Here is a 25,944-nt window from a genome sequence, read left to right on the forward strand (position 1 = left end):
GGGAATGGAGAACAAAGGCTTTATATCTGCAAAGCTCATTATCCAGTCCCCCGCCTTGAACTTCATTCTGGAATAAGCCACCCCAGTCCATTAACTTCCCTCTGGCTGGCCCCCACTCTGAACGCCCCTCTCCCCCAAATGCAATTCCAGTTCCCTGTACCCCCTCATAGAGCAGACAGCACAAAACTAATTGGCTGAAGGTTTCATGTGGCCCTGACCCGTGGCTGGTGCAGGAGGAAGGGTTTTCTGGCAGCTCTGTGTCTGTGGCGCCCAGCCAGCCAAATCCAGGGCTTAGGGCCCACTCTGATGCTCGTCTTGGGAGCTTCTCTCCATGAATCTTGCGTCTCTAGGAAATCAGAGCCTTTCCCATGAGCCCCTCTTGCTAGGAGGGGAGCCCATCAGGCAGGCTTGCTAGCATCTGCTCTGAATCTTATTCAGCACCACTCATGTAATTGCTGTAAAAGAGACCAGGCTAAGGGACAGAGGGAGGATGGGAAGGTGTCTGTGTCATAAACAAGGAGAGATATTTAGTGGTTTTTAAGCACCATAGTCATCTCCAGGGAGAGCTTGAGAGGAAAAAAATAACACTTTATTTGGAAACAGTTCTGCTGAGAGGCAGGCTCATCTCAGCTTCACTTTCCCTGCTATGTATTATGAAGTGCTGTGTGCTCAGGAATAGGGGCTGAGTTCTGAAATCACAGGCCAAGTTTTGGGCTCCAAACAAGGGGGCAACTCAGGCCAAGTCATCTGCCCTAGAGGGGATGGGTCTCGATCAGGGCAGCTCATCTGTGCCTCTGGGCAGAGACCCTACAGTCATCCCTAAAAGCCTTTGTACCACTGAATGACTGTATGGGAGGATCCAAGGCTTAAGAGCTCCAGAAGGAGAGAGATTCTGTAGGTGGAGGGCGGCCACCTACTGACCCTTATCTCTTGGCTCATCGTCCCTGAGGCTTTCTCTTCCTTTTCCTCCTGCCCTGTGCGCTGGCCAGAATTAAGCCTGCTCAGATCATTCCAAGGGTAAACAATAACACAAATGCCTTCCTCTTTTCCCTTGGAGCATGGTGGAGAGGGGCTGAGTTTGCAAAAGGAAATTTAAATTTTAGAGTCTGGGCGGGGGGAGCTAAATGCAATGGGGGAATTTGGATTGGATCCTGGAACAAAAAAAGGATATTAGTGGAAACACGGGTGAACTCTGAGTCAGTTTACTTAATGGTAACGTGCCAATGTTAATTTCTTAGTTTTGACAAATGTGGCGTGGTCATGTAAAATGTTAACACCGGGGGAAACTGGGCAGAGGGTGTATGGGAACTCTACCGTCTCTGCAACTTTTCTGTAAATCTAAAATTCCTTCAAAATAAAAACTTCATTTTTAAAAAAGTAGGGGGGAGCACAAAAAACAGACAAGGACGAAGCAGAAACTTCCAAGAGTGGTGAGGCTCTATAGCTCTTAGGTGTCTGTCCCTCAATCCCAGTGGAAGAGCAAAGGGCTCTCCTGATGCTAAAGCCCTTAGGATCAAGTTTATCCCGAGTTAACCACCCGCTAGCACTTGACAGATTCCCTACCTGAAGTGCAGTTCTGGAAGCTTCATTTCCTCCATCTTCAGAGCCAGAGCTGTCTCCTGGGGTGTTTTGTCCTTTCCTAGGGCCTCTGCAAAAGCTAGTCAATAGTGGTTACTGATCCCCCATCCAGCTCCAGGGAACGACTCGATTAGAGGGGTGTTCAAACTCTCTTAGCTGTAACATGGAGAGCCAAGATTTAAAACAGATACATTCGAAACTAGTTAAAGCAGGGGAGACCCCTTTCCATTCCCTCATGCAGCTGCAGTGCGGTCTCCAGCAGTCCTTTGGAAAGGACCGAGCCCCGCTTAGCTCAAGTTAGCTTCTGCCCCTCACGGCACCTCAAGATGAGCTCATTATGTATGTTTCTCACACTTGCCCCACCTCTGACCCATCAGAGGAAATGAGTGGCTTGCAAAAGTCCACCTTTTAAGGATCCGAAATGAAAATCTTCCCCGATCTAAACAATCAGCCTATGCCACGAGTGTCAGAGGGCTGTTCTCTCCCACCCAGTCACTGTCAAGGCCATCCTCCCAAAGTCTTCCCTAAATCTCTCTTGCTGCCGTAATTGGAGGCTTTTTTCTCCATGTTGCTCCCAGCGCAGGATAAATGAACTGGACACCATCAGGGCTAAAGCAACCCTGCGTTCTTGAAGCAGCAATGAATCCTTCTCTAAGTTATCTTTTTGTGCGTGAAACCACTTAGAGTCCTTCAGGCTTGGGTCACAGGGGCAGGCCTTCTGAGCCCCCTAAGAAGAGTGCTCAAAGGAGGGCTAGGCTGGGGGTGCTTTGGCGGGGGGAGCAGAAATAGGAGTCGGTGACCCCCCCCCCTTGCTCACACTCCTCCTGGCCTTTCCCAGGCCCACTCAGCCCCCACGCCCAGCCTCCCCCAGCCTGGCAGGCCTGGTTCAGGTCAAGCCTCCTCTGATGCCTGGTGGCATTATTGGAAAAGTCAGCCTCGAAACCACAGAGGGATGTAGGGTGTTGGGGGCTAGAGCTCGGGAAGCACTGTAGACAGTGAGACAGCCGAATTAAACAGCGTCTGTGTGAGTCACTGCCCTCCCACCTGCCTCCCCAGTCCTGGCGTGAACCTAGAAGCTGGTGAGACAGTTACCTTCTCAGCCAGTTAAATTGCTCTCTGAGGACAGAACCAGAAAGACTGAACTGAAAATCACAGCAGAAAAGGTTTAGGCTAGACATCAAGAATCATTCCGTGAACTTCATGGGCCCCAAAGGATTTTTATGGTGTCGCTTTCTTGGGAGGCATCCAGTGGTTTGCCAAAGGTGCACGTGCCCCGCGGTAGCCTACGTCGGTCCTGCCCTCTTGAATACCTCTTCCTCTAGGATATGGTGACTTCCACTTTCATGAACGGTCCTCAAGTGGTCCCAGCACAGAAATGCTCATCATCGTGAACCAGGCAGAAATGGTGTTGTACGCCTTTACCCGTCACTGTGTCAGGCCTTCCCTGCTGCCTTTTGCTCCTGCTGATGGAGGTCATTGCTTCGGCAAAATTAATTTGCTTGGAAATGAGCCTGGAGCGTGTACGTTTGCTTTGTCTTCCATAGTCTGTTCTCTCTTCCCCTGTCTTGGTCATAGTGACATGTCATTCAGGTGCTAGGAAGAGCACCCAGGCACCACTGAAACCTTCCCTTCCTTGAAGGAAGATTGAAAGCGTCCCCAGCCCGGACCTATCGATCTCCACTGCAGGGAGCTGGCAGTTAGGAGTCGGGGTGTCCGGCATTTAGGGATTGGGGTAGGCTCTTGACCAACCTACTTGAATATGATCTTCCTAATGACTCTCTGTGGGAGGGATTATTATCCCCATTTCGCAGATCAGCAGCTCTGCCTAGAAAGGTTAATAGTTTGCCCGAGCCTCAGACCGTGGGCGTGTTGGTATGGATGGAAGCCAGGTCTTGGGATGTTGGGAACAGGGCTCTTTCCACTTCGCCACACCGCCTGTCAATTCCGGTCCTAATCATGGTGATTAAGATAAGGATGGGTGGTTGATCACCAAAGGCCAACAACCATAAAACCATGTGATCGACCCCTTCCTGAGCCCACCCTCTATGTGCCAGTGCTCATCGCATCGGCTCACTGACTCTTACAACAGCCCTGTGCGGTACGTGTTGCTCTTCCCATTTTGAAGATGAGAAGACTGAAGCTCAGAGAGGTCATGTCACTTGAGAGGGTCACACATCAAGGGATGGGTAGAGCGGAGATTCAAACCCAAGTGTTTTATCTAAAGCCTGTCATCGTTCCACTGGACAGTAGAGTCTCCCTGTAGAATTTTCCCACTCTGATATTTAGGAACTTCTTTTTGTCTAAATCGCCACTCATTGTGCAACAATGTAAATGCAGCTATGAAAATATATTAATACATGTTTGTTTTGCTCTGTTGTTTTTACAGAGGGCATCCAAGCAAATACTCAGTGGTGACCCAGCCCCAGGGAGTTTGCGTGTTCTCTCTTCTCCTTTCTATTTTTTTCTCTTCTTTTCTCTTCACCCTGGTCCTGTCTTCTGCTTCTCTCCGGTGCCTTTGTGTCCCCCCAGGGTGTTTCTCTACTTTCCCACCTTCCCCTTATCATCCTTTCTGCTCTCTTAGACCTCAGCAGCCAATCCTGTACCTCCAGCATCTCGTTGCCAAGCAACAGGCTTCCTACCTGCCCCATTGTGTTAGAATCTCCATGACAACAAGTACTGCCAAAAGAGAGAGAGAGAAAAAAAAAGTTAGGTGGTGGTAGGAGGAGGCGGTGAGGCCCTGTATTTCAGGACATTCATGCAGTTTTACCAGCAACAACTTGCTTGCTCTCAGGGCCCCCAGAGAGCGTCACAAATAGCTTCAACCAAACCTCATGAGATAACAAGTCACGAGAGTGACAGTCTGCATGCAGAGAGAGAGAGTCTAGCTTAAGGACATTTATGCGAGGGCCAAGGATGAGAGCCACAGGCATTTTGTGTTTAGATAGAGTGGGGCTGGGCCACGTGATCACCTTTCTGGGGGTCAGTTCAGGAATGCAGCCCGGATGAGGGAGGATTTTTCAATAGTTGCTTGAGTGAGGTAATGGGGAGTGTATTTCAGTAGGAAATAGGCGTGTATCTGAACAAGGCCATGTGTGAAGCAGGTAGCATCTAGGGAAGGGCTAAGGCCAGGGATGGGAGCTGGAGCATGGGGGCTGTCGTAAACAAGATCTTGAACCACACAGGCTTGTGCCCAAGGAGTGTGTGTGTGTGTGTGTGTGTGAGATCCCTGTGAGATTTTCCTGGTCTGTCCAGCTCCAGGCAGTGGTTGGTCTCAGCAGCCTCTGCCTGCCCTCCCTCCCCTGACCGCCCCCCCCCAACACACACACACTTGTGTTCCTGTTCCAAAGGTCTGGAGGAAGCCTGCAGGGAAAAGGAGGGAAAGAGAAGGTGGGAAAGGAAGTGAGGACAGCCCTGGATTTCCAGCTGCCTGGACTGGTGTTCACAGAGGGGACCCTGGCTCTTGCAGCGACAGTGCTGAGGGCCTGACAGGCATTCACCGGCTGATGGACTCAGGAAGGACTGCCAAGAAAGGGGGAAGGAAGCCTAAGCTGGTCAGAACATCTAGGAACTATCTACCTGGACAAGTGGCCAGGGACCCTCATGAGGGCAAAGCAGGACCTTGTTGGACTTACTTACTGTTCAACGGAGATAGTGCATAGAAGACCCCTCTAACCCAGTGGCTGGCACTTGTAGGGACTCCGTAACCCCACCCAACCGCCTCATCTTGCTGGCACTTTCCTCGGGGGTACTGCCATGTACTTCAAGCCTATATGCTAAGGCCCAGGCTCCTCCTGTCACCCTGTCCATGCACCTGGCCCTGAGCATTCTTTGCCCCTCCAAACCTTCAAAGCGGAAGAACCCGTAGGCCCCAGTCCCAGTATTTAGGGCTCTTCATGGACCGTGCTTGCCTAACCTCTAACTTAAATCCCCCAAGGAGAGCAGTTCCTTTGTTCTTCTCTGTGTTCAGAGGGCATGAAGAGCAGGATCTGCTGGTGGTGGGGCCACCCCACACATTTTTGCCTCCAGCTTCGCTCCCCTGCCTGGCCCGACTGTTCAAGAACATTGCAAAAGCCCTTGGCATGTGTGGCCACGTGGAGGGCCAGGCCCCCAGCAGAGGCTGCAGCCGCACTGCTGAACGAGGCCGTTCTGATGTATGATCCTCATTGCTGTGAAGGAAGGATGCTTTGAGCCAGACAGACACCACTGGACGAAGAACACATTGCTTGTGTCTTTCTGAACAGAGGTCTGCAGTTTATGACCGAGAGTCTTCATGAGATCCTCACCTGTACCCAGGAATTCCCCTTCTAAGAAAGAAACCTGAGGATATGAGCTGAGGCTCAAGCAAAGCTTGTTTGTGTGTTTATCACTGCGTTGTACATACTGGTGGGAAATCGGAAACACCCTGAGTGGCCAGTAATGATGGGATGGTTAAGTCGTTTCTGTATAATGCATTTGTGTGATGGTTTATGGTCTATTAATAAGGATGCTTTTTTAAAACAATTTCAGGGTTTTTAGATGAGAAGTAAAAATGCTTAATTCATAGTAAGTGAGGAGACATGACGTGTATGTTTAGTATAATCACAATTTTATAGTAATATATATGTGTATATGTATATGATATGTGTGTACTATATATATTATATATGTATAGTATATATTACACTCATATATAACATATATGAGTGTGAATAGTAAAAAGCCTGGAAGAAACCAAAACACTTAAAAATGCTAACTGTGGACTAGTAGGTTTGCAGATGATAAGCTTTCTCTTCTTTGTCTTTTTCTAGATTTTCCAAGCTTTTTCTAATGAGTGCTTTGTTATTTTTATATAAACTAACCTTTATTAAGCACGTTCTACCTGCTACCGTGCTAAGCGTTTTTCACACTGCTTTAGATCGTTTGTGTCCCCCCCAAATGACTAAGTTGAGATCCTAACCTCCAAGGTAACTGTATTAGGAAGTGGGGTCTTTGGTAAGTGATTCTGTCTTGAGGGCAGAGCCCTCCTGAATGGGATCCGTGCCCTTCTAAGGAGACCCTAGAGAGCTCCGTCGCCCTTCTTTTTTTTTTTTTTTTTTAAGATTTTATTTATTTATTTGAGAGACAGAGAAAGAGACAGAGAGACCACAAGCAGGCAGAGGGGCAGAGACAGAGGGAGAAGCAGACTCCCCGCTGAGCAGGGAGCCCGATGCTGCGATGTGGGGCTCGATCCCAGGACCCTGAGATCATGACCTGAGCCGAAGGCAGACGCTTCACCAACTGAGCCACCCTGGCATCCCCATAGAACTGTGGATAAGTTCTGTTCCTTAGGAGCCAACCAGTCAGAGAAGGGGCTTCCCAGCTTCAGCTGGTGTGGAACCGCATAAGCTCACCTGTTAGCCTCCTGGTGTCTGGCAGGATTCCGGGCTTTGGGGAGCTACAGTCTGGGAGCCTCACAGCGCATCAGACCCTTTCCCATGATCTGGGTCAGTAGGGGGAGGGGAGGCTGTTCTCCTGCAGCCTGGCCCCCTGCCTTGGGCTACAGTCAGGCCTGGCCTCTCCTTTGTGCGTGACTCCCACACGAATGTGCTGCTGCAGAAAGGGGGTGGGGGATGTGTCCTGGCTTGGCAGCATTGTGCTGGCAGGAATGGGGGCCCAAGCATAGTTTTAGCTTGGCCCTGAGGGAAGCCAGTGGAGCCAGCAGGACAGGGGTACTTGGTTTTGCTCAATACACACAGGCAACCACTGCTCTCTCTCCACTGCTGAGGAATGAGGAGTAAGTTGAATTCTCTTTCATGCCGGAATTGCTTGCCCTACTTTCTCTGATGGTAAAGTTAAGGCTAGAGACTGAATAATTCGGGGAGATACTCAGCACTGGAATCCAGTCCAGTGGTCTGACTCCTAGGCTACTCTTGACTTTTGGGCCTGCCTCCAAGTCCCCACTCATGCCTCTTCACCCCTCTCCCACCCTTCCCACATTCTGAGGACTTTGAGGAAAGTAGGGCTTATTGCTAGTGTAGCCAGCCTAAGGCTAACCTGACTTTGCAGGAGGCCTGGTCCACACTCCCAGCCCAGTCTGAGTGATGGGTTTGCAGTCAGATTGCAAGTCCAAGCCCTCTCCAAATGCCCAGATATGGCGTTCCAGCCCGGGTGTTAGACTCCACGTGGCAAAATGGCAGGGCCTCTGGGCTGGACGGCTTTAAAAGCAGTCAAGAATCCCCCAGACCTCTCCTACTCCAGCACCAAGGAACCTCCCTCCCCTGCCCCAGCCCAGTGGCTCTGGACTTCATGGCCTGGAAAGTATGTGGGCCTTGTTGAGTGATATGTCCTCCATCTGCCTGCATGGAAAAACCATCCATGGAAGAACATTGCAGGCTTTGAGTTGAGGGAGAAAAATAACAATAAAGTGAGTGTGAGAAAGACGTAGCTGACAGGTCTGGTGGGAGAGGCAGTCATCTGGCAGAGCTGCCTGGGGGTCTATGAAGGTTCCAGTTTCTCTGTCTGAGATGAGTTCCCCCACCCCCAAGGCTCCACTTACTCCTGTTCCTCCCCCACTCATTAGCTCAAGGATCCATCTGGAATCTAAGCTATTGCTTGGGAAGCCGGAGCTCTGGAAACAGTGGCCTAAAGGAAGTAATTAGACACACATGCACACACACACACACACACACACACACACACACACACACCGGAGGGGGATAAGATGGGGCTACAACATGGACTGTCTGTGGGGCAGCTCCCCAGGGGCCTAGGCAATGGTCCTCTTGTAATTGAGAACTCCCAGGTTCTCATTTGCCTTACAGGAAAGCACAGCACATCCTGGGAGCACCCAGAGGGGGTTTTGGAGCTGGGGGGTGAGGACCAGGAGGTGTTCTGGAGCAGAGCAAAAGCTGCGTATGGCTGCACGTACTCCCCATGCCAGCTCAACTTCCTGGGAGGTATTTATAACCCAGGCCTCCAGCCCCCTGTGATTTGTGGGACAGCTTTAAACCATTGATTTTCATTAGCACTAAATCATTTCTCTTGGCTAATTGAAAAGGAACCAAGGATCCTGACAGTGGAGCCGTTTATATGGATCAAATCAGTGAAAAATGCCAATATGCTGATACAGTGCAAGTCTTCAGCTGGGGGGCTCTGGGGCCCCTCCCTGGAGCTCAGAATTCACTTTTCTCTCAAGGCCAGAGGCTGTGAGAAACAACCCCCCAGACTGGAGAACCGGGAAATGGACTTGTTTCTTAGCAGGAGGGCTGAAAGTTAGACATTTGGAAGAACATCCAGTGTGGAGAGTTGGGACAGGAGATTCTGAGAGCAGTGTTGGAAGAACAGTGAACATCTCTCCTACATAGGTTGTTTGCTACCTCTGTCCTGCCTGTCAGCCTGGGCTTAGCCAGAATAGTCCTGAGGCTATGGAACACTCTGTGGGGAGTGTGATGGACTTGCTCTGAGAATGCCAAGTCCAGGCAGTATAGCATTTGGAAGCCATCTCCTGGGAAAGGGGGTTAGGCTCAGCTGGACTGGGCCTGAAGGGTAGGGTGTTGGCACCACCTTGATCATTTACTGTAAATGCCAGGAAACTGAGCTCTTTGATATTACCTGAGATTAACTTGGCTGGTCCCATCTTCCTCTGTAAGGACATGTTGCCATCTGGCCAAAAAGAAGACCATGCTACCGTTTTAAGGTTAAAGGAATTCCTGAGGGTGTTGGCAGAGCCCTGGGCTCCAGGGGTGGAGATGGGGAGGAGAATAATGAGTTACACTATTGTGGACAATCCCATAATCCTAATCCCCATTCTGAGCCAGGAGCCAGCCGGGCGGGCGCTGGGAGTACCAAGCCCCCACCCTGTGCCTGCCAAGTCCTAGCCAGCAGACCCATTTCCTTGCTTCCCGCCAATGCTCTGCCCACTCTGCCCATGCTTGTCCCGAAGACAACATGGCTGGCTGCCCATCCTGTCCCTCTCTCAATACTGATGGGGGTGGTCACCTTCTCTGCCAAGGACCAGGCCTAGCTGCACGGCCCCTAGCTGGTTTACTGAAGCCCAAAGCCAGGGTCTGCAGGCTAAGAGCTTGGGGAAGGGGGATGGCTTCAGATCTCTTCTACTTTGGCCCCACCACCCTGCACCCACATCTTAGATCTTCCCTTATCTCTGTCCTGAGAGACTGGCAGAGATAAGAGTCTGGGTAAGAAGGAGAAACATTTAGTAAATGGCCATTGCAGTCCTGTCCTCAGCCCTGGGGACCTCCCCATGATGTCCAGCCTTGGGGTCTTATGGGAAGGGAAGACTGTGTGGTGTGAGGAAGAGCACTGGATCAGGAGTCTCCCCAGGCACTACCATTACTCAGCAGTGACTTGGAACAAGTTACTTCCCCTAGGCATAGGGATGTTATCAATTGCCCTTATCCCCCGATCCCTAATTCCATGTGTGAGCTGTAGCAAGTCTATAATCCACAAATGTTAAATGAAAATTGTGTATACATAGTGAGGCTGTTGGGGCCCATTTTTCCAGGGAAAGCCTTTGAGCACACTGTAGGAGAGCCCAGAGTCCTTGAGATGGAAAAAGATAGGAAGACAGAGCACCCCCTCATCTCTGGGCTGGATGAGAGATGGGCCGAAGGGAAGGGACGAGGAGAGCAAGCAGACAGACTGAAGCTACAGATAGGGCTGTGTGTGTGTATGTGAGAGAGAGAGAAAGTGTGTCACTATCTATATGGTACTTGGCCAAGAGGTGAGACAACACAATCACCTCTTTGCTGGGGCATCAGAGGGACACAGCTCTCTGTTCGCTGAGGTGGTCAGCCTCCAGGGACCAGCCTGGGCCTCCAACCACAAGGAAGCCCCCATCTGGGGTTTGGCCCTGGCAGGAACCTGTCAGGCTTTCAGGGGCAGAAGACAGTGTGTGGCAGGTAGAGGGAGAAAGTTTTCAAAGAGACCTGCGTGAGTCCAGGAGTTTTGTCTGTGGTGTCTGGATCCCTGAAAGTCCGTTCTGTCCACCTTCTGCCTCTGAAGAGGTTGCCCCGAAGCCTCGCTCGTGCTGTCAGGACTGCATCAACTTCAGAAGGGGCTCCACGAAAGAGGTCTCCCCACCTCTCTCACTAACCCTTGCCATGGTTTATTTTGGAAACTTCTCCAACCTTGTTTATCCTCCCTACCCCAGTCCCATGTAAACTGTCCTATTCATACTCAAATAAGGAAATAGAAATTTAGGTTAGAGGGAAACATACAGTGATAACATTTATGTTGTTCTGACGGGAGTAGGTGACAAAAGGTACCAGTGGGAAATTTGAGTAAAACAGAGAGAAGGGAGATACATGCTGCGCTGATGATCTGTTTGACTCAGTAATAACTAGCATTTATTCAGTGATTTGTGTGGGTTTGTATGAGCCAGGCACTGTCTTCAGTGATTTTCCTATAATAACTCACTGAATTTTTATAACAACATTAAAATAGATATTATTATTATTATTCCTGTTTTACAGATGAGGAAGCAGACCAAGGAGGTTAAATAACTTGCTTAGGACCACAGGCTAGGAAGCAGCCAGGGAAACTGGATTTGCCCAGAGGTGGGGGTAAGGAGGGGTGTTGGGAAGATGCAGAAGGAGGCTGGAGGAAGGGGGTGGTTCTGGCTCCAGGTCCTGTGTTCTTAACCACCACCCTCTACTGTGCAGGGTCTGTCCCTCAGTGCTTGAGTCCAGAGACACTCCAAACCTTAACCGTGAATTATTCCAGTATTTTTCTTTCCTTCTGGAGAAGCCACGTTTTTCCTTCCTGTTTTGCAGCTTTTAAATAACACACCAGGGAAAAGACATAATTTGCCCAAATTCACTCAGCCCGTGATNTGGACTGTCTGTGGGGCAGCTCCCCAGGGGCCTAGGCAATGGTCCTCTTGTAATTGAGAACTCCCAGGTTCTCATTTGCCTTACAGGAAAGCACAGCACATCCTGGGAGCACCCAGAGGGGGTTTTGGAGCTGGGGGGTGAGGACCAGGAGGTGTTCTGGAGCAGAGCAAAAGCTGCGTATGGCTGCACGTACTCCCCATGCCAGCTCAACTTCCTGGGAGGTATTTATAACCCAGGCCTCCAGCCCCCTGTGATTTGTGGGACAGCTTTAAACCATTGATTTTCATTAGCACTAAATCATTTCTCTTGGCTAATTGAAAAGGAACCAAGGATCCTGACAGTGGAGCCGTTTATATGGATCAAATCAGTGAAAAATGCCAATATGCTGATACAGTGCAAGTCTTCAGCTGGGGGGCTCTGGGGCCCCTCCCTGGAGCTCAGAATTCACTTTTCTCTCAAGGCCAGAGGCTGTGAGAAACAACCCCCCAGACTGGAGAACCGGGAAATGGACTTGTTTCTTAGCAGGAGGGCTGAAAGTTAGACATTTGGAAGAACATCCAGTGTGGAGAGTTGGGACAGGAGATTCTGAGAGCAGTGTTGGAAGAACAGTGAACATCTCTCCTACATAGGTTGTTTGCTACCTCTGTCCTGCCTGTCAGCCTGGGCTTAGCCAGAATAGTCCTGAGGCTATGGAACACTCTGTGGGGAGTGTGATGGACTTGCTCTGAGAATGCCAAGTCCAGGCAGTATAGCATTTGGAAGCCATCTCCTGGGAAAGGGGGTTAGGCTCAGCTGGACTGGGCCTGAAGGGTAGGGTGTTGGCACCACCTTGATCATTTACTGTAAATGCCAGGAAACTGAGCTCTTTGATATTACCTGAGATTAACTTGGCCGGTCCCATCTTCCTCTGTAAGGACATGTTGCCATCTGGCCAAAAAGAAGACCATGCTACCGTTTTAAGGTTAAAGGAATTCCTGAGGGTGTTGGCAGAGCCCTGGGCTCCAGGGGTGGAGATGGGGAGGAGAATAATGAGTTACACTATTGTGGACAATCCCATAATCCTAATCCCCATTCTGAGCCAGGAGCCAGCCGGGCGGGCGCTGGGAGTACCAAGCCCCCACCCTGTGCCTGCCAAGTCCTAGCCAGCAGACCCATTTCCTTGCTTCCCGCCAATGCTCTGCCCACTCTGCCCATGCTTGTCCCAAAGACAACATGGCTGGCTGCCCATCCTGTCCCTCTCTCAATACTGATGGGGGTGGTCACCTTCTCTGCCAAGGACCAGGCCTAGCTGCACGGCCCCTAGCTGGTTTACTGAAGCCCAAAGCCAGGGTCTGCAGGCTAAGAGCTTGGGGAAGGGGGATGGCTTCAGATCTCTTCTACTTTGGCCCCACCACCCTGCACCCACATCTTAGATCTTCCCTTATCTCTGTCCTGAGAGACTGGCAGAGATAAGAGTCTGGGTAAGAAGGAGAAACATTTAGTAAATGGCCATTGCAGTCCTGTCCTCAGCCCTGGGGACCTCCCCATGATGTCCAGCCTTGGGGTCTTATGGGAAGGGAAGACTGTGTGGTGTGAGGAAGAGCACTGGATCAGGAGTCTCCCCAGGCACTACCATTACTCAGCAGTGACTTGGAACAAGTTACTTCCCCTAGGCATAGGGATGTTATCAATTGCCCTTATCCCCCGATCCCTAATTCCATGTGTGAGCTGTAGCAAGTCTATAATCCACAAATGTTAAATGAAAATTGTGTATACATAGTGAGGCTGTTGGGGCCCATTTTTCCAGGGAAAGCCTTTGAGCACACTGTAGGAGAGCCCAGAGTCCTTGAGATGGAAAAAGATAGGAAGACAGAGCACCCCCTCATCTCTGGGCTGGATGAGAGATGGGCCGAAGGGAAGGGACGAGGAGAGCAAGCAGACAGACTGAAGCTACAGATAGGGCTGTGTGTGTGTATGTGAGAGAGAGAGAAAGTGTGTCACTATCTATATGGTACTTGGCCAAGAGGTGAGACAACACAATCACCTCTTTGCTGGGGCATCAGAGGGACACAGCTCTCTGTTCGCTGAGGTGGTCAGCCTCCAGGGACCAGCCTGGGCCTCCAACCACAAGGAAGCCCCCATCTGGGGTTTGGCCCTGGCAGGAACCTGTCAGGCTTTCAGGGGCAGAAGACAGTGTGTGGCAGGTAGAGGGAGAAAGTTTTCAAAGAGACCTGCGTGAGTCCAGGAGTTTTGTCTGTGGTGTCTGGATCCCTGAAAGTCCGTTCTGTCCACCTTCTGCCTCTGAAGAGGTTGCCCCGAAGCCTCGCTCGTGCTGTCAGGACTGCATCAACTTCAGAAGGGGCTCCACGAAAGAGGTCTCCCCACCTCTCTCACTAACCCTTGCCATGGTTTATTTTGGAAACTTCTCCAACCTTGTTTATCCTCCCTACCCCAGTCCCATGTAAACTGTCCTATTCATACTCAAATAAGGAAATAGAAATTTAGGTTAGAGGGAAACATACAGTGATAACATTTATGTTGTTCTGACGGGAGTAGGTGACAAAAGGTACCAGTGGGAAATTTGAGTAAAACAGAGAGAAGGGAGATACATGCTGCGCTGATGATCTGTTTGACTCAGTAATAACTAGCATTTATTCAGTGATTTGTGTGGGTTTGTATGAGCCAGGCACTGTCTTCAGTGATTTTCCTATAATAACTCACTGAATTTTTATAACAACATTAAAATAGATATTATTATTATTATTCCTGTTTTACAGATGAGGAAGCAGACCAAGGAGGTTAAATAACTTGCTTAGGACCACAGGCTAGGAAGCAGCCAGGGAAACTGGATTTGCCCAGAGGTGGGGGTAAGGAGGGGTGTTGGGAAGATGCAGAAGGAGGCTGGAGGAAGGGGGTGGTTCTGGCTCCAGGTCCTGTGTTCTTAACCACCACCCTCTACTGTGCAGGGTCTGTCCCTCAGTGCTTGAGTCCAGAGACACTCCAAACCTTAACCGTGAATTATTCCAGTATTTTTCTTTCCTTCTGGAGAAGCCACGTTTTTCCTTCCTGTTTTGCAGCTTTTAAATAACACACCAGGGAAAAGACATAATTTGCCCAAATTCACTCAGCCCGTGATGGAATCATATGACCAGCACCCAAAGTCCCATCTCCCAGACATCCCTCCCCTTCCCTCCCCTTCCCTTCCTTTCTCTCTCTTCGCTTTCCTTCCATATCTAGCCTCTCCATGCTGTGGTTAAAATATTCTGACTTTTTGAAATGGACATTCTAACTACATTCGCAAAGCGCAGATGCGGCTCCTTTAACGGGGCCACTGCAGGAGGAGCTGTCCTATCAGCACCACGGCCGCCACCCCGCGCGCCCCGCCCACCCCGCCGCCGCTGCGGGAGACTCAAAGGCAGAAAGGGCGGTGCAGAGTCTGGCTGGGAACCTGCAGCCTGGCTAGTCAGTCCTCCAGACCTGGGAGGGACCACTGAATACAGTGCCCGCCTTCCCTCCCTTCATCCTGCCTCCGGCCCCGCAGATCTGAAGGAGCTGGCGCTTAAGCTCTCACCACATTCTGAGCTAGAGTAAAATATTTATAGGCCCAAAATACTTCCTGGCTCTGGGGTTTGCAGAGCATTGAGGAGCCAGTCGCCTCTGTTTGTCCTGATGGGGCCCGAGGCCAGAATGATTCAAGTCTGAAAAAGGGAGGTTGGGGGTGGAAGGGAGTCAGTGGGGTGGGGGGTGGGGAGGCCTGGATTGAGGCTGTAGGCTTAACAGCAGAGCAGGGTTGTTTCAGGCCCAGGCTGGTTCCACTGTGCCTCTAATGTTGGCTCTCCCATTTACTAGCTGTGTGATCACAAGCAAATTTGTTAGCCTCTCTGTGCCTTGGTGTCCTTGCCTGTGATGTGGGAATGATAATCCCACCAATTCACAGGGCAATTGCAGGTTAATCTAGGTGAAGAACTCAGAACAGTGCCTGACATACAGTTGGTAAATGCAACTAAAAAGTGTTGGATTTAAAATAAAACAGCCTCAGCGTGAGGATGAGAGAATCGACAGCTGGGGTGTAGACTGGAAAAGGTGGAGTCGGACAAGGTGGAAGTACATGTTGGGTAGGGCTGCACACTGTGTTCAGGGACTGTACCCCTTCTTCGTGGAAGCCACCGGCCTCTGGACTCGCCTGCCATTCATCAGACTATTCCAGTCTGTGTCTCAATTTGTCTCCTTCCCTTCAGAGAAGAAGGGCAGCTATTCTCCTTAATATAATTGGCCATTTCTTGGGCGTCTACTGTGTGCCAGCCACCATGCTGGGTATCTCATCTTTATTCTGTCATTGAATCTTTACAAAACTCTAAGACTCCTTTTTACGGATGAGGACTTTGGGCTCAGGAAAGTTAAAATAGCTTCTCTAAAGCCATATAGCAAGAAGTAGCAGACCTAGGATTTGAACCCAGGTCTTCCTGACTCAAAAGGCTTTACTCTTTCCACTACAAAGTTTCCAACTATCTAGTTGCCTACCGTATCTGTGGTCAGTGTTTGGGTGTTATCACATCCAGCACAGGCAGTGTTTTTCCTGTTGATGCTATAGGTTTCTGATCAGAGCCTGGCAGGTGCTCTGATCCCCCTTTGCTTTGCTGGAAGCTCCAGAAGAGCCAGGCAGTTCAGCCTCCATCCCTGGGCATCTGGGATGGAGGGACACTTGAAAAAAAGGCTCTTTGTCCTTGTGATCATAATAACAATACTTGTTGGATCATTACTATGTCCTAGGTACTGTTCTAAGCACTACATTCACTAATTTACTCTTCAAAGCAATGAAGAGGTAGGTCCTGGTCTCAGCCTCATGTTACAGATGAGGAAACTCAGAGTTTGTGGAATTTGCCCAAGGTCACATCATCATCAAATGGTAGAGTCAAGCTTTGGACCCAGGCACTGTGGCTCCAGAGTTTATTCTCTTGCCACTAACTCCACAGAGTCTCTTCGAAGAGCAGAGTACGTGTTGGAGCACTGATAGACAGACCTCCCAGACCTCAAACCAACCCCCAACCCTGCTGCTGCCTCATCCTTGAAGCCTTCCTGGATTTTGCCTCATCATCATCATCAGACTAACACACACACATCCCCATAGCACTTTGTTTTGCCTGTCTTGACACACAGCATATGTGCTTGTGATGACTGTGCGTGTTTCCTCCTATCAGATTGTTGGTTCCCTGAGAGCAGAGCCTGGGGCTCAGCCACTGTGATCGCCACAGCATCTGGCAAAGCACTGGCATATGGGAGGTACTCAACCAAGGTGTGTATTGATGAATAAAGGGATCCTGGTGTGAATCCTTTCGAAAGTGCAATGAGCTTTGGTAATGGAAAGTACTAACTCCCTAGTGTAACTTACTAAGGATCCCCAGAATGAGTGAGCTAAGGGACACTTGAGACCCTCTTCTTGAATCTACTCACTGAGGTTAAGTGAAATTTCAGATCAGAGCACTTAGAAGGAGGAAGGGAGAGCATGTTTAGGAGTTGGGGATCCAGTAGGCTCCCCCAATACCCCGTGTGCGTGCACATACATGTATGCATATACACGTTCACATAAGAAAGAAATAGATTCCTTGCTAACACTCCCAGCTCCTAGCCTTCGGCCCATGAGCCTCCCCAGATATATTGTCAAGGTATCACAGAAGACGGTCACTGACAGCCAAGCCCTTTGGCTTGAACAGGCCCTTGTCTGAAAGCGACATAGATTGTCCTGCTTCTCTGGGACATTTTTGTCTGACAGTGAGAACCAGGAAATGGAGCCCATTATGCCTAACCCTGTTATATATTATGAAAGTGACTTTAATACTTCTTAGTACCCCAAGAGGCTGAACGTTTTCTAGATACCACCTTATTCAGCCTGCTCAGGACGTGAAGAAATGGGGAGCAAGGAGGCAGAAAGGATTTCTCCTTATTTCACAGAAGGAGAAACTGAGCCCCAGAGCAAACACGGGAGTCTCCCAAATCATTCAGTCCATTAAGAATGCGGCTTGGGGGGCGCCTGGGTGGCACAGCGGTTAAGCGTCTGCCTTCGGCTCAGGGCGTGATCCCGGCGTTGTGGGATCGAGCCCCCACATCGGGCTCCTCTGCTGTGAGCCTGCTTCTTCCTCTCCCTCTCCCTGTTCCCTCTCTCGCTGGCTGTCTCTATCTCTGTCAAATAAATAAATAAAATCTTTAAAAAAAAAAAAAAAAAGAATGCGGCTTGGANTTTAAAAAAAAAAAAAAAAAAAAAAAAGAATGCGGCTTGGATGCCATGGCCAGTAGATACCTGGTTGGGCCCCAGGAGAGATCATCTGGACAGAGGCCTCACCCTTGAGCTTTGGAAGCACCATTGTCCATATGTCTCAGCTAAGACCCCACCCCCCATGAGCACTCTCTTCCCCCTTTTCCCCAGGCCTCCCATCTGCTAGACACTTGGAACTCCATAGTCTTCCTCCTCAATCGCACCTACCCCAGGTGTGCCACCTGCTACCAGCTGGGCATATTTAGCATGTGGCCAGACTGGATTTGGCCCATTACCTCCCTCCCCACCCCCATTCATTGCCTATAGCCTCTTATGGGGCAGTGCCCTAAGACCATCTTGGCCCCTAGTATCACAAAGGCAAACAGGATATGCAGGGTACAGGGAAAGCTGGCTGGATCTGAGGAATGCTGGAGAAAAAGGAGAAAAATGGAGGAGGAGGAGGAGGAGGCCTCCTCCAGAGCTGCCCATGACTGATTTTCTTTTCTGGTTTCCACCCTGTGAACTAGATTTACCCCCCTTCCTCTCTTCTCCACAATCTCTGGAAGGCCCAGAGCTGTCAATCACAGCAAGGACAGTGTTGATATGGAGGCTGAGGAGTGCATCCTGAGGCCAGACATGCATTTGGTGGCTATGGTCTCGGGACTCCATCCTTGGGCCTCAGGGTCCTGCTCCTCTGCTTTTGGATCACATCTCTCCTGCTTTCTAGCTCTGTATTTCTTTGGCAGCTCACCTAACCTTCTCAGCCTTGGTTTCCTGACCTGGCAAATACGGGTAATAAAAGCTACTTTAGAAGGTTGTTGTAAGGATTAGAAACCATGTCTCAATGAAAGGGAGATACTGATACTGATGCTGTCTGGGGAAGAGAGATACGCTGGGTGTCCTCTTGAGATCTCTGTAAAGACACTTAGCACCTGTGAGTTCCCACTCTAAAGGCAAACCAGGAGGGCTCCTTTGTGCCCCCTCTCCTGCCAGGCTCAAAGAACATTGTGTTTGGAGATCCCTCCTCCATCACCCCAGAGGTGGTCTGATTCTCCCAGACTCCCACCTGGAATGGTGGTGGTCATCTCCTGTGCACGTGGTCCTGGTCTAGGTGAGGGCTGTCCTCTGGGGAGGAGGAGAGAGCAGGGCCCCAGCTGCAGTGAAGAGGGAGGGGTGGGGCCTATCACAGGAATGTTTTTAAATCCTCTTCCCATCAAGCTTTTGAAAAAATGATGATCCAGTGAAAGCAGGAACTGCATCTGCTCTGTTAGCAAGTGAAGTCAAAGCAGCTTCCTCGGCCTTAAGGCTCTCTTGGCTGAAGTCTGGCCAGTCCTAGATGTAGGGCCTGCGGGGCCTGGGCCAAGGGGAGCTGGGGATGCTTTGAGGACAATGTAGGTGAGTTGGGCTCTTGGGGGATTCCTGGGCACCACAGCGTGAATAGGGAAGCCGTTCCCAGGAGAGGTGCAGGCAGCACCAAGATGGGGTTCTCGGTTCTGTCACAGACATAGCTCCCAGAGGGGGTGGGCTGAGGTGCCTCCATGGCCATGGTCCCCACACTGGGGTTTGATGGGGACTAGGCCTAAGGGGAGAGGCAGAAGTGGCCTGTGTGGTCCTGTGCCAGTGGAGGGATGGACCGTGGGAATGCTGACATCTCAGGGGTGTGGGCTGTAATGGGTCAGTGGTCTTAGGACCTTCTCATGGGTGGTCAGCTGATTAGTTCAGTTGGCCAGTGCTTGGCTCAGCTCTGTGTTGGAGGCCAAGGTCAGCAGCTCAGGGACCACACATACCTTTGATCAGGTCCATTTTTATCCCTCTGGTCCTGTTTGGCATTGTCACTGATGCATGTAGCTGATAACTAGTGGAAAGGCTGGATACGAGAAGGATGACAAAGTAAATCTACTCTCGCCTCTATTGGGGAAGAATTCCCACTACTGTGTTGAGGCCAGGCTGAAGCATGGTGTTCCTTCTTATTGTAAAGATCCCCTATTTCTCCACCTGACCGTGGTTGCTAGATTTTATCCTAGTCTTACTTTGCAGACTGCTGTTAGTACCTGCTTGACACCCTCTGAGGTCACTTTGTGAAAGTACTTCTCAGACTCTCTTGTGGGGCTGTCCTTGGCATGTTGGGGCTGGGGACGGGGCGGGGTGCCCTGCATGGGAGACTGTGGGCAGGCAGACGGTGACTTTGAGTGTCCTTTCAGTCTACAGCCTCGTAGGTGGGCATGAGATAGATGGGAAGGAAGCAGGAGTCAGGCAAGCCTTGGACGTGGTCCTATAGGCCTGGGTGATGGGCAGCCCACTGGAGGAGTGGAGGCGAGCTGGATGTGGGCACCTGAACACACATGGCTTTGCCTTCTCTGCTGGAGGAGATGGGGGCTACTTTAATTCATCCAATAATGGCGTCAAATCATTAAAGTACAAATTAGAGGAAAGGAGGAGGCGGTCATAGCATTTCTCTTCCTAGTGGAAATTATTTCATCCGTTAGCAGAGCAGTCCTCTAAGCCCTGACTCTCAGTCATTTCACACTGTAGTTCTATAAACCATCAATGTTTAGAGGTCTACACTGACTTCCCACAGTTTAGCCTGTAACTGGTCCTGGGCAACAGAGTCAAAGGTCAGACAAAGGTCGACAACAGCCGTACACAATCCCATGCAGTTGCTAACTGCTTTCTCTGCAATATGAAAGAGGACACTCCAGTGGTCTCCGATGGACCGGCCATACCGTGGTGGTCTTTTCTCTGCCCACATGTCTTTTGTTTCCATCTTTATCCAGTGCCAGTTTAGCCCTAGAGAGTCAACTTGAGCATTTTCCTTGCACATCATCATTTGCCTACATTTTTCCTCCTTTCCCTGGGACCCATTTCTAGGTCTGGCGTCGTTCCCACAGCGGTGTCTGAAAGCCCTGCGGTGCTGTGCCAATACTGGATATTGTGCCTTTCCTAAAAGGTAGTAAAGTTGATAGCAAAAATGATAACATTTAATCTGCATCTATTCGATTTTAAGGAGGCCCTTTGTTTTTGTTAGGTTTTGGCCAATTATATGTACCGTTTCGTGAATTTCTTGTTCAAGTCTTTTGCTCTTTATTCTATGGAGTATTTGCTTTCTCTCATTGATTTGGTAGAATTCCCTTGTCCCCCATATATGCTGCAAGTATTTTCATAGTTTATTGATGGCTTGAATCTTTTCAAAAGGCTTTTGTGTCCATACAGAGATTTTCATTTTTATGCACTGAAGTCTGTCAGTGTTTTCCTTTATAATTTCTGCCTCTGACGTGGGGCTTCTGAAGTCCTTTCCCACAACAGAATTATGGAAACATTTATGCATGTGTTCTGCAAATTCTTCTATGGTTTCATTTTCTACATTTAACTCTTTCATCTATCTGGAATTGATTGATTGTGTCTTTGTAAATGGCTTCAAATTCCCTTGGAAATGAAAGTGATTAATAGAGCAATTAATTCATTAATTAACTTGGTGGGGAGGAGAAGCTGGTAGAGGAGGAGAGGTTGAAGATACGGGAGAGGGATGGGATAATTAATGGATCAAGGTCTGGGAGGGAAGGGATTGAGTGCTGGGCCAGAGGGTGCATAGGGAATGGCTATGAGGAAGACTGTGAGCCCAGTGCTCAGACCTCCAGTGACTGAGGGGTGGGGACAGTGGGGAGGGACCAGGAGAGAGGGCATCAATGAGGACCAGTGGTATGAGCCAGGTGGCAGGAGCCCAGGGTGGAGGGAGGTTTATAAGTTTATTATTTGTGGGGATTGGGATTGGCTGCTCCACCTTTGGGCCCAGTGGGATCTGGAAGATTATATTCCCCTGGACAGGTATCCTGGGTGCTTTTGTCAGATAAAGTGGCAGGTGGAAGGAATGTGCAGAGAAAAGGCTGAGGGCACAAGGGAGTTGGTTTACTGTGGACAGGGGATTATAGACTTAGGCTACAATGAAAGGTCTGAGAGGGAGGGGCTGTGAGGAGAGTCTATCCCCGATCAGCAGAGGGGAGCAGAGGCAAAGTAAGTTAAATTGACTCCATTTGTACAGAGCATCATCGTTCACAAAACTCTTTCACCTGTGTGTCTGCACATGTGCCTCACAGCTGTGTTTCAGAGCAGAGTGGTCATGGGGTTTGCCCAGAGGCAGGCAGGCAGGCACTGACTGAGTCAGGATGTGAAGCCGGGAGCCCCGACGCCCAGCCTGGATGCCGGAGCCTCCTGCCCTGACCCCAGCATCATCTTTATACGCTCAGGGACCGAAGCTTGGGATGGTGCCTAATGATCTTCTTTTCTCTCCTCTCTCTGCAGGACAGTAGTCCTCACTGCTGCCTTGCTAACCATGAATGGGATGGCCAACGTGAACTCCGCCAGCCGCCCCCACTATGCCTCCTCCATCCCTGTGCCTCGAGCGGCTTCCCAGACCAGGATTCATACACCGGGTGCCTCTCCCCAGCTGCGGCCACGCCAGGCCGGCCTGGCCCTGAGCCCCCAGCGTGCAGCCTCCCCAAGACTGGGCAAGGCAGGAGGCCCTTCCAGAAGCTCCTCTCCTAAGGCCTCCCGGGGGAGAGGCTCCCCCAAGGCTTCTGGGGCGGTGAGAGAGTCAGCTGAGGGTGGCGAAGGCCTTTCTAGCTCCCCATGGAGCAGTCCCAGGGTAGCCCCAAAAGCAGCTCTCTCCAGCTGGGCTGGGTCCAGAAGAGTTGGGGAGACACAAGCCACCCAGGGAAAGAAGAAGGTGGCTCAAGAGGGGATTCCAGTCCGCCAGACCCGGGGCAGGAGCCCATCCCGAACAAGCTCTCGTGGAGAAACTCAAATACCAGGTGCTCCTGAAGGTCGAAAACCTCCTAACTACCCAGGAAGGGATCAAAGAGATACAAACTACAAAAGTTCAGGGGTCCCAAGGTCTTTGGAGCCTGATGCGGGAGTAGTGTCAGGGGCTTCCTCCCCAGGGTGCAGCCCAGTGCAGAGCAAACGTCCCTCTCCCACCCCGGGGGCCATCAGCTTCACCTCCGGCCATCAGCAGAGTCAGCCAGTCACAGCCACAGTGGCCCCCTTCCAGTACAGGTGAGTTGGGGGAGCAGGGGGGAGGGAAGCAGGGAGGCATGGAGCTGGGACCCAGCAGCCAGCCAGAGGAGGGGGCCTCAGTCCATCAAGTACATATGCTTTTTTAATAAAAATATCTTTACTAAAATGGCCACATTAAGTAAACCAAATTTTAATTATTGAGTATAACACGGTTTAGAAATGCTGAAATGATGGGGCGCCTGGGTGGCACAGCGGTTAAGCGTCTGCCTTCGGCTCAGGGCGTGATCCCATTCTGGGATTGAGCCCCGCATTGGGCTCCTCTGCCGGGAGCCTCCTTCTTCTCCCACTCCCTCTGTTTGTGTTCCCTCTCTTGCTGGCTGTCTCTCTCTCTGTCAAATAAATAAATAAAATCTTAAAAAAAAAAAAAAAAAGAAATGCTGAAATGCAAATTAAGTACCTCCCTGGCCAGGCTGATCTCCTGGGCTTTTTCTCCGTGCCAGTGTGAGGAGAAAGGCACCTACATCCGGGGTTTGGAGTACACCATTGCAGGGACACGGTGGGGGAGGGGTGTCTCTGCAGCAGCAGAGCGCCTGGAGGGTGGGGGTGGGGGACTGCTGGGAGCTTTCACTTGTACTGGAAGCCAACAGTGTGACTTGGTCTCTGAAAAGTTCCAGGCACTCTTACACCACAGTAATAGACATCCGGGGCCCAGGACCAGGAAGCCAATGTGGTCAGGCCTCTTTTAGAGATTCACAGTTGGGAACACCACATTTTAAAAGGGCATTGATGCCCAAAAACATATTTCAAGAGAGACAAACAGATTGGTGAAGGATCCAAAAAAGGCGTTAGAAGGATGATTAAAGGAGCTGAAGCAGTTTACTTTGGAAAAGGGAGGCTTAGAAAGGGTCTGAGAGCTGTTCTCAAATATTTGAAGAGCTGTCATGTCGTAAGATGAATGAGATTTACTTGGTGCAGCTCCAAAGCACTGAGCCGGCGTCACGGTGCTTAGAAGTCAGTTTGGGACAGATTGGAAGCTCAGGAGGAAGAACTTTCCAGCACTGGAGAGGTTTACAAATGACTGATAAGGCAGTGAGCTTCCCGTCATGGGAGGAATTCTAGCTGACGCTGTGATCAAAGGAAGTTCTCACTTGGGTGATCCCTGCCTCTGGGAGCATCTCTTCTGCCTGAGGTACTGCTCACACAGGGAGCCCATGTTCCTTTTCCTAAGGAGCTCCTCCCGTCTGTCCCTCGTGACCTCCACTGAGATTCTCCAGCTGATGAGAGAACGCAAGGAAGCATGCACGCAGGGCAGACCCGCCTTCGAATGGCCTTTTCCCAATCAGTACAGTGTTTCCCCGGTGACTCTTTGGCTTTCTTCTACCTGATTTCCTTCTGCCTGATGTCCTTCATTTTGAATTTAACCTTTGGGGAAAGTGTCTAGGCATTAAATTGTTTAAGATTTTACATTATCTATCCTACACGTCCCCTGGCAGATTTAGACTCTGACATTTTCCAAAGAGGTCAGAACTTCTTCCTTTGAACATTTCAATGCAACCTAAACAGAACCGTCTTTCCTTCACTCAGCAAACATTCATTGCATGTTTGCATTTAAGCAGAAATGGAAATGTGTTGTACCAACCTCAGGGGGCGGTTTTCTTCACCATCCACCTCCTAGACCTTGCCTGTTTCAGGCCCGTGGTTAGGGCTGCAGGGAGGGTCATGGTTCCGGCAAGGGCAGATTAGGACAAAGGACACCCCTAGGTGCCGCTGGCAGGTGGGTGGGAGCCCAGTACCCTGCGGGGCCTGGGGTGGCTGCTGTGGGTCACTCTGCCAAGGGCCAGGCTGGGGTACCCTTGCAAGTTGCAGAGCCAAGGAGGGGCCAGCCATCTGCTCCCTAGAAGGCACAGACATCCTGTTTTCATGGAAATCTCCTGCCCCCACCCCTGGCACCTTGGCTTCTGCAAAGTTCCAGCTGCTCGCACAAGCAGAGTTATCGTGCTCCCCTCCCTGTCTCCAGCCCGGTCCTGCCCGACCTGCTTCTCCAGGGAGCAGATCCGCCAGCCGTCTCTTTCCTTGCCCTATCCTCCATAGCCGTCTCCGTCCACTGGGTCCAGTGCCCTCCCTCCCCGGGAAGTGTATCCCTGCCTCTTCTCTGACCCGCCACCGCCTCCCTCTGGTCGCCCCTGCTGTCGGGATGCAGAGAAGGCGTAAATGCCTCTCAGTCCTTTCTTCAGGTCCCCTGCTCTCCTGGGAGAGAGCCCCCTACAGCTTCACTACCCTGGGGCTGCCTTTTCCCACCGGGCCAGTGTTCTCCTTTCCCAACAGTTCTCTCCTTCCCTCCTCAGGCTGGCCTTCGGTCAGACTTCGGTGAGGAGGGTACAGTCAGTGGTGTCAGGAGGGTAGGGATGTTGGTTTTCTTCTGTGTGGTTCAACCTCGAACCAACTTCCAGCATAGAGGAAACTGTCCGTTCGGGCTGGAGGGTGAGGGGAGGCCTGGGGCCCTGGCCGAGTTTGGGGAGGTGGAGGCAGGTGGAGAGGAGAGTGTAGAACTGACTGAGATTAGAGACACGGAGGCTGCCTTCCTCAGTGCCCTGGGCCAGTGCACGCTGGCTCACCCGCTCGCCCCAGGCCAGTGCACGCTCGCTCACCCTGCCGCATGGTCATGACACCAACAAGCAAGAGAGCAAGCTACTTGTATTTCTACCGCTAGTTCCTGCTCCCTGCTCTGAGTCAGGCGGTGCTTAGCTCTACGATGTTCTTCAGTGCCATGTGTACGTGACCTAGAATTCCCTCTCCCCGGTAGAATGTCCTATTCCTTTCTCACCGGTATGTTGCATCCCTCCAGAAACCCAGGTCTACATTCATTTCTTCCAAGAAACCAACCCAGTCCAGTTTTTCTTTGTCCGCCCCATACTCGAACATCAGGCTGATGTTAAATTGACAGTAGTACGTGCTGAGCGACCCCATCAGACCAAGCACTCCCCAGGGCAAAATGAGGTCTCCTGCTTTGTCCGAGTACCCCCCACCCTGCTCTATCGCAAGCCCCCTGCTCGGGGGGCCTGCAGACACACAAGAGCTCAACCCTGCCTGCGTGGCTTAGAGAGAGCCAGGCAGGAGCGGCAAACACCTCACACCGGCCGGGACTGTCAGACTGATCCGGGCCTGGGAGGTCACTTCTTCTAGGCCACGATGGAAGTGAGACCAGGAGGATTGCTCTGCATTACACAGTGAGTTAACAGCAGAGCTGAGCCTAGAGTCCCAGTCATCTGGGTTGGAAAAAAGGAAAAACTGGAGAGAGGAAGACAGATCTCAGTAGCA

The 25,944-nt window shown here is 50.8% G+C and overlaps 1 protein-coding gene across 8 annotated transcripts in view; it reads left to right on the forward strand.

The window, feature by feature from the left end:
* The window catches only part of NAV1 (neuron navigator 1), a 263,223-nt gene that overhangs the window by 50,960 nt on the left and 186,319 nt on the right, over positions 1 to 25,944 (forward strand). For 3 of the 8 annotated variants that reach the window (XM_034667020.1, XM_034667025.1, XM_034667026.1), the window contains exons 1-2: positions 16,581 to 16,659; positions 21,913 to 22,665. In XM_034667020.1, the coding sequence (XP_034522911.1) occupies positions 16,640 to 16,659; positions 21,913 to 22,665 (773 nt within the window). In that variant the 5' untranslated portion in view covers positions 16,581 to 16,639. Of the gene's footprint in view, positions 1 to 16,578; positions 16,660 to 21,912; positions 22,666 to 25,944 lie in introns of those variants that run through there. The other 5 variants (XM_034667021.1, XM_034667022.1, XM_034667023.1 and 2 more) reach the window with 3 other exon arrangements.

The sequence above is a fragment of the Ailuropoda melanoleuca genome, chromosome 8, assembly GCF_002007445.2.
Source record: "Ailuropoda melanoleuca isolate Jingjing chromosome 8, ASM200744v2, whole genome shotgun sequence".
In the NCBI taxonomy this organism is placed as follows: domain Eukaryota; kingdom Metazoa; phylum Chordata; class Mammalia; order Carnivora; family Ursidae; genus Ailuropoda; species Ailuropoda melanoleuca.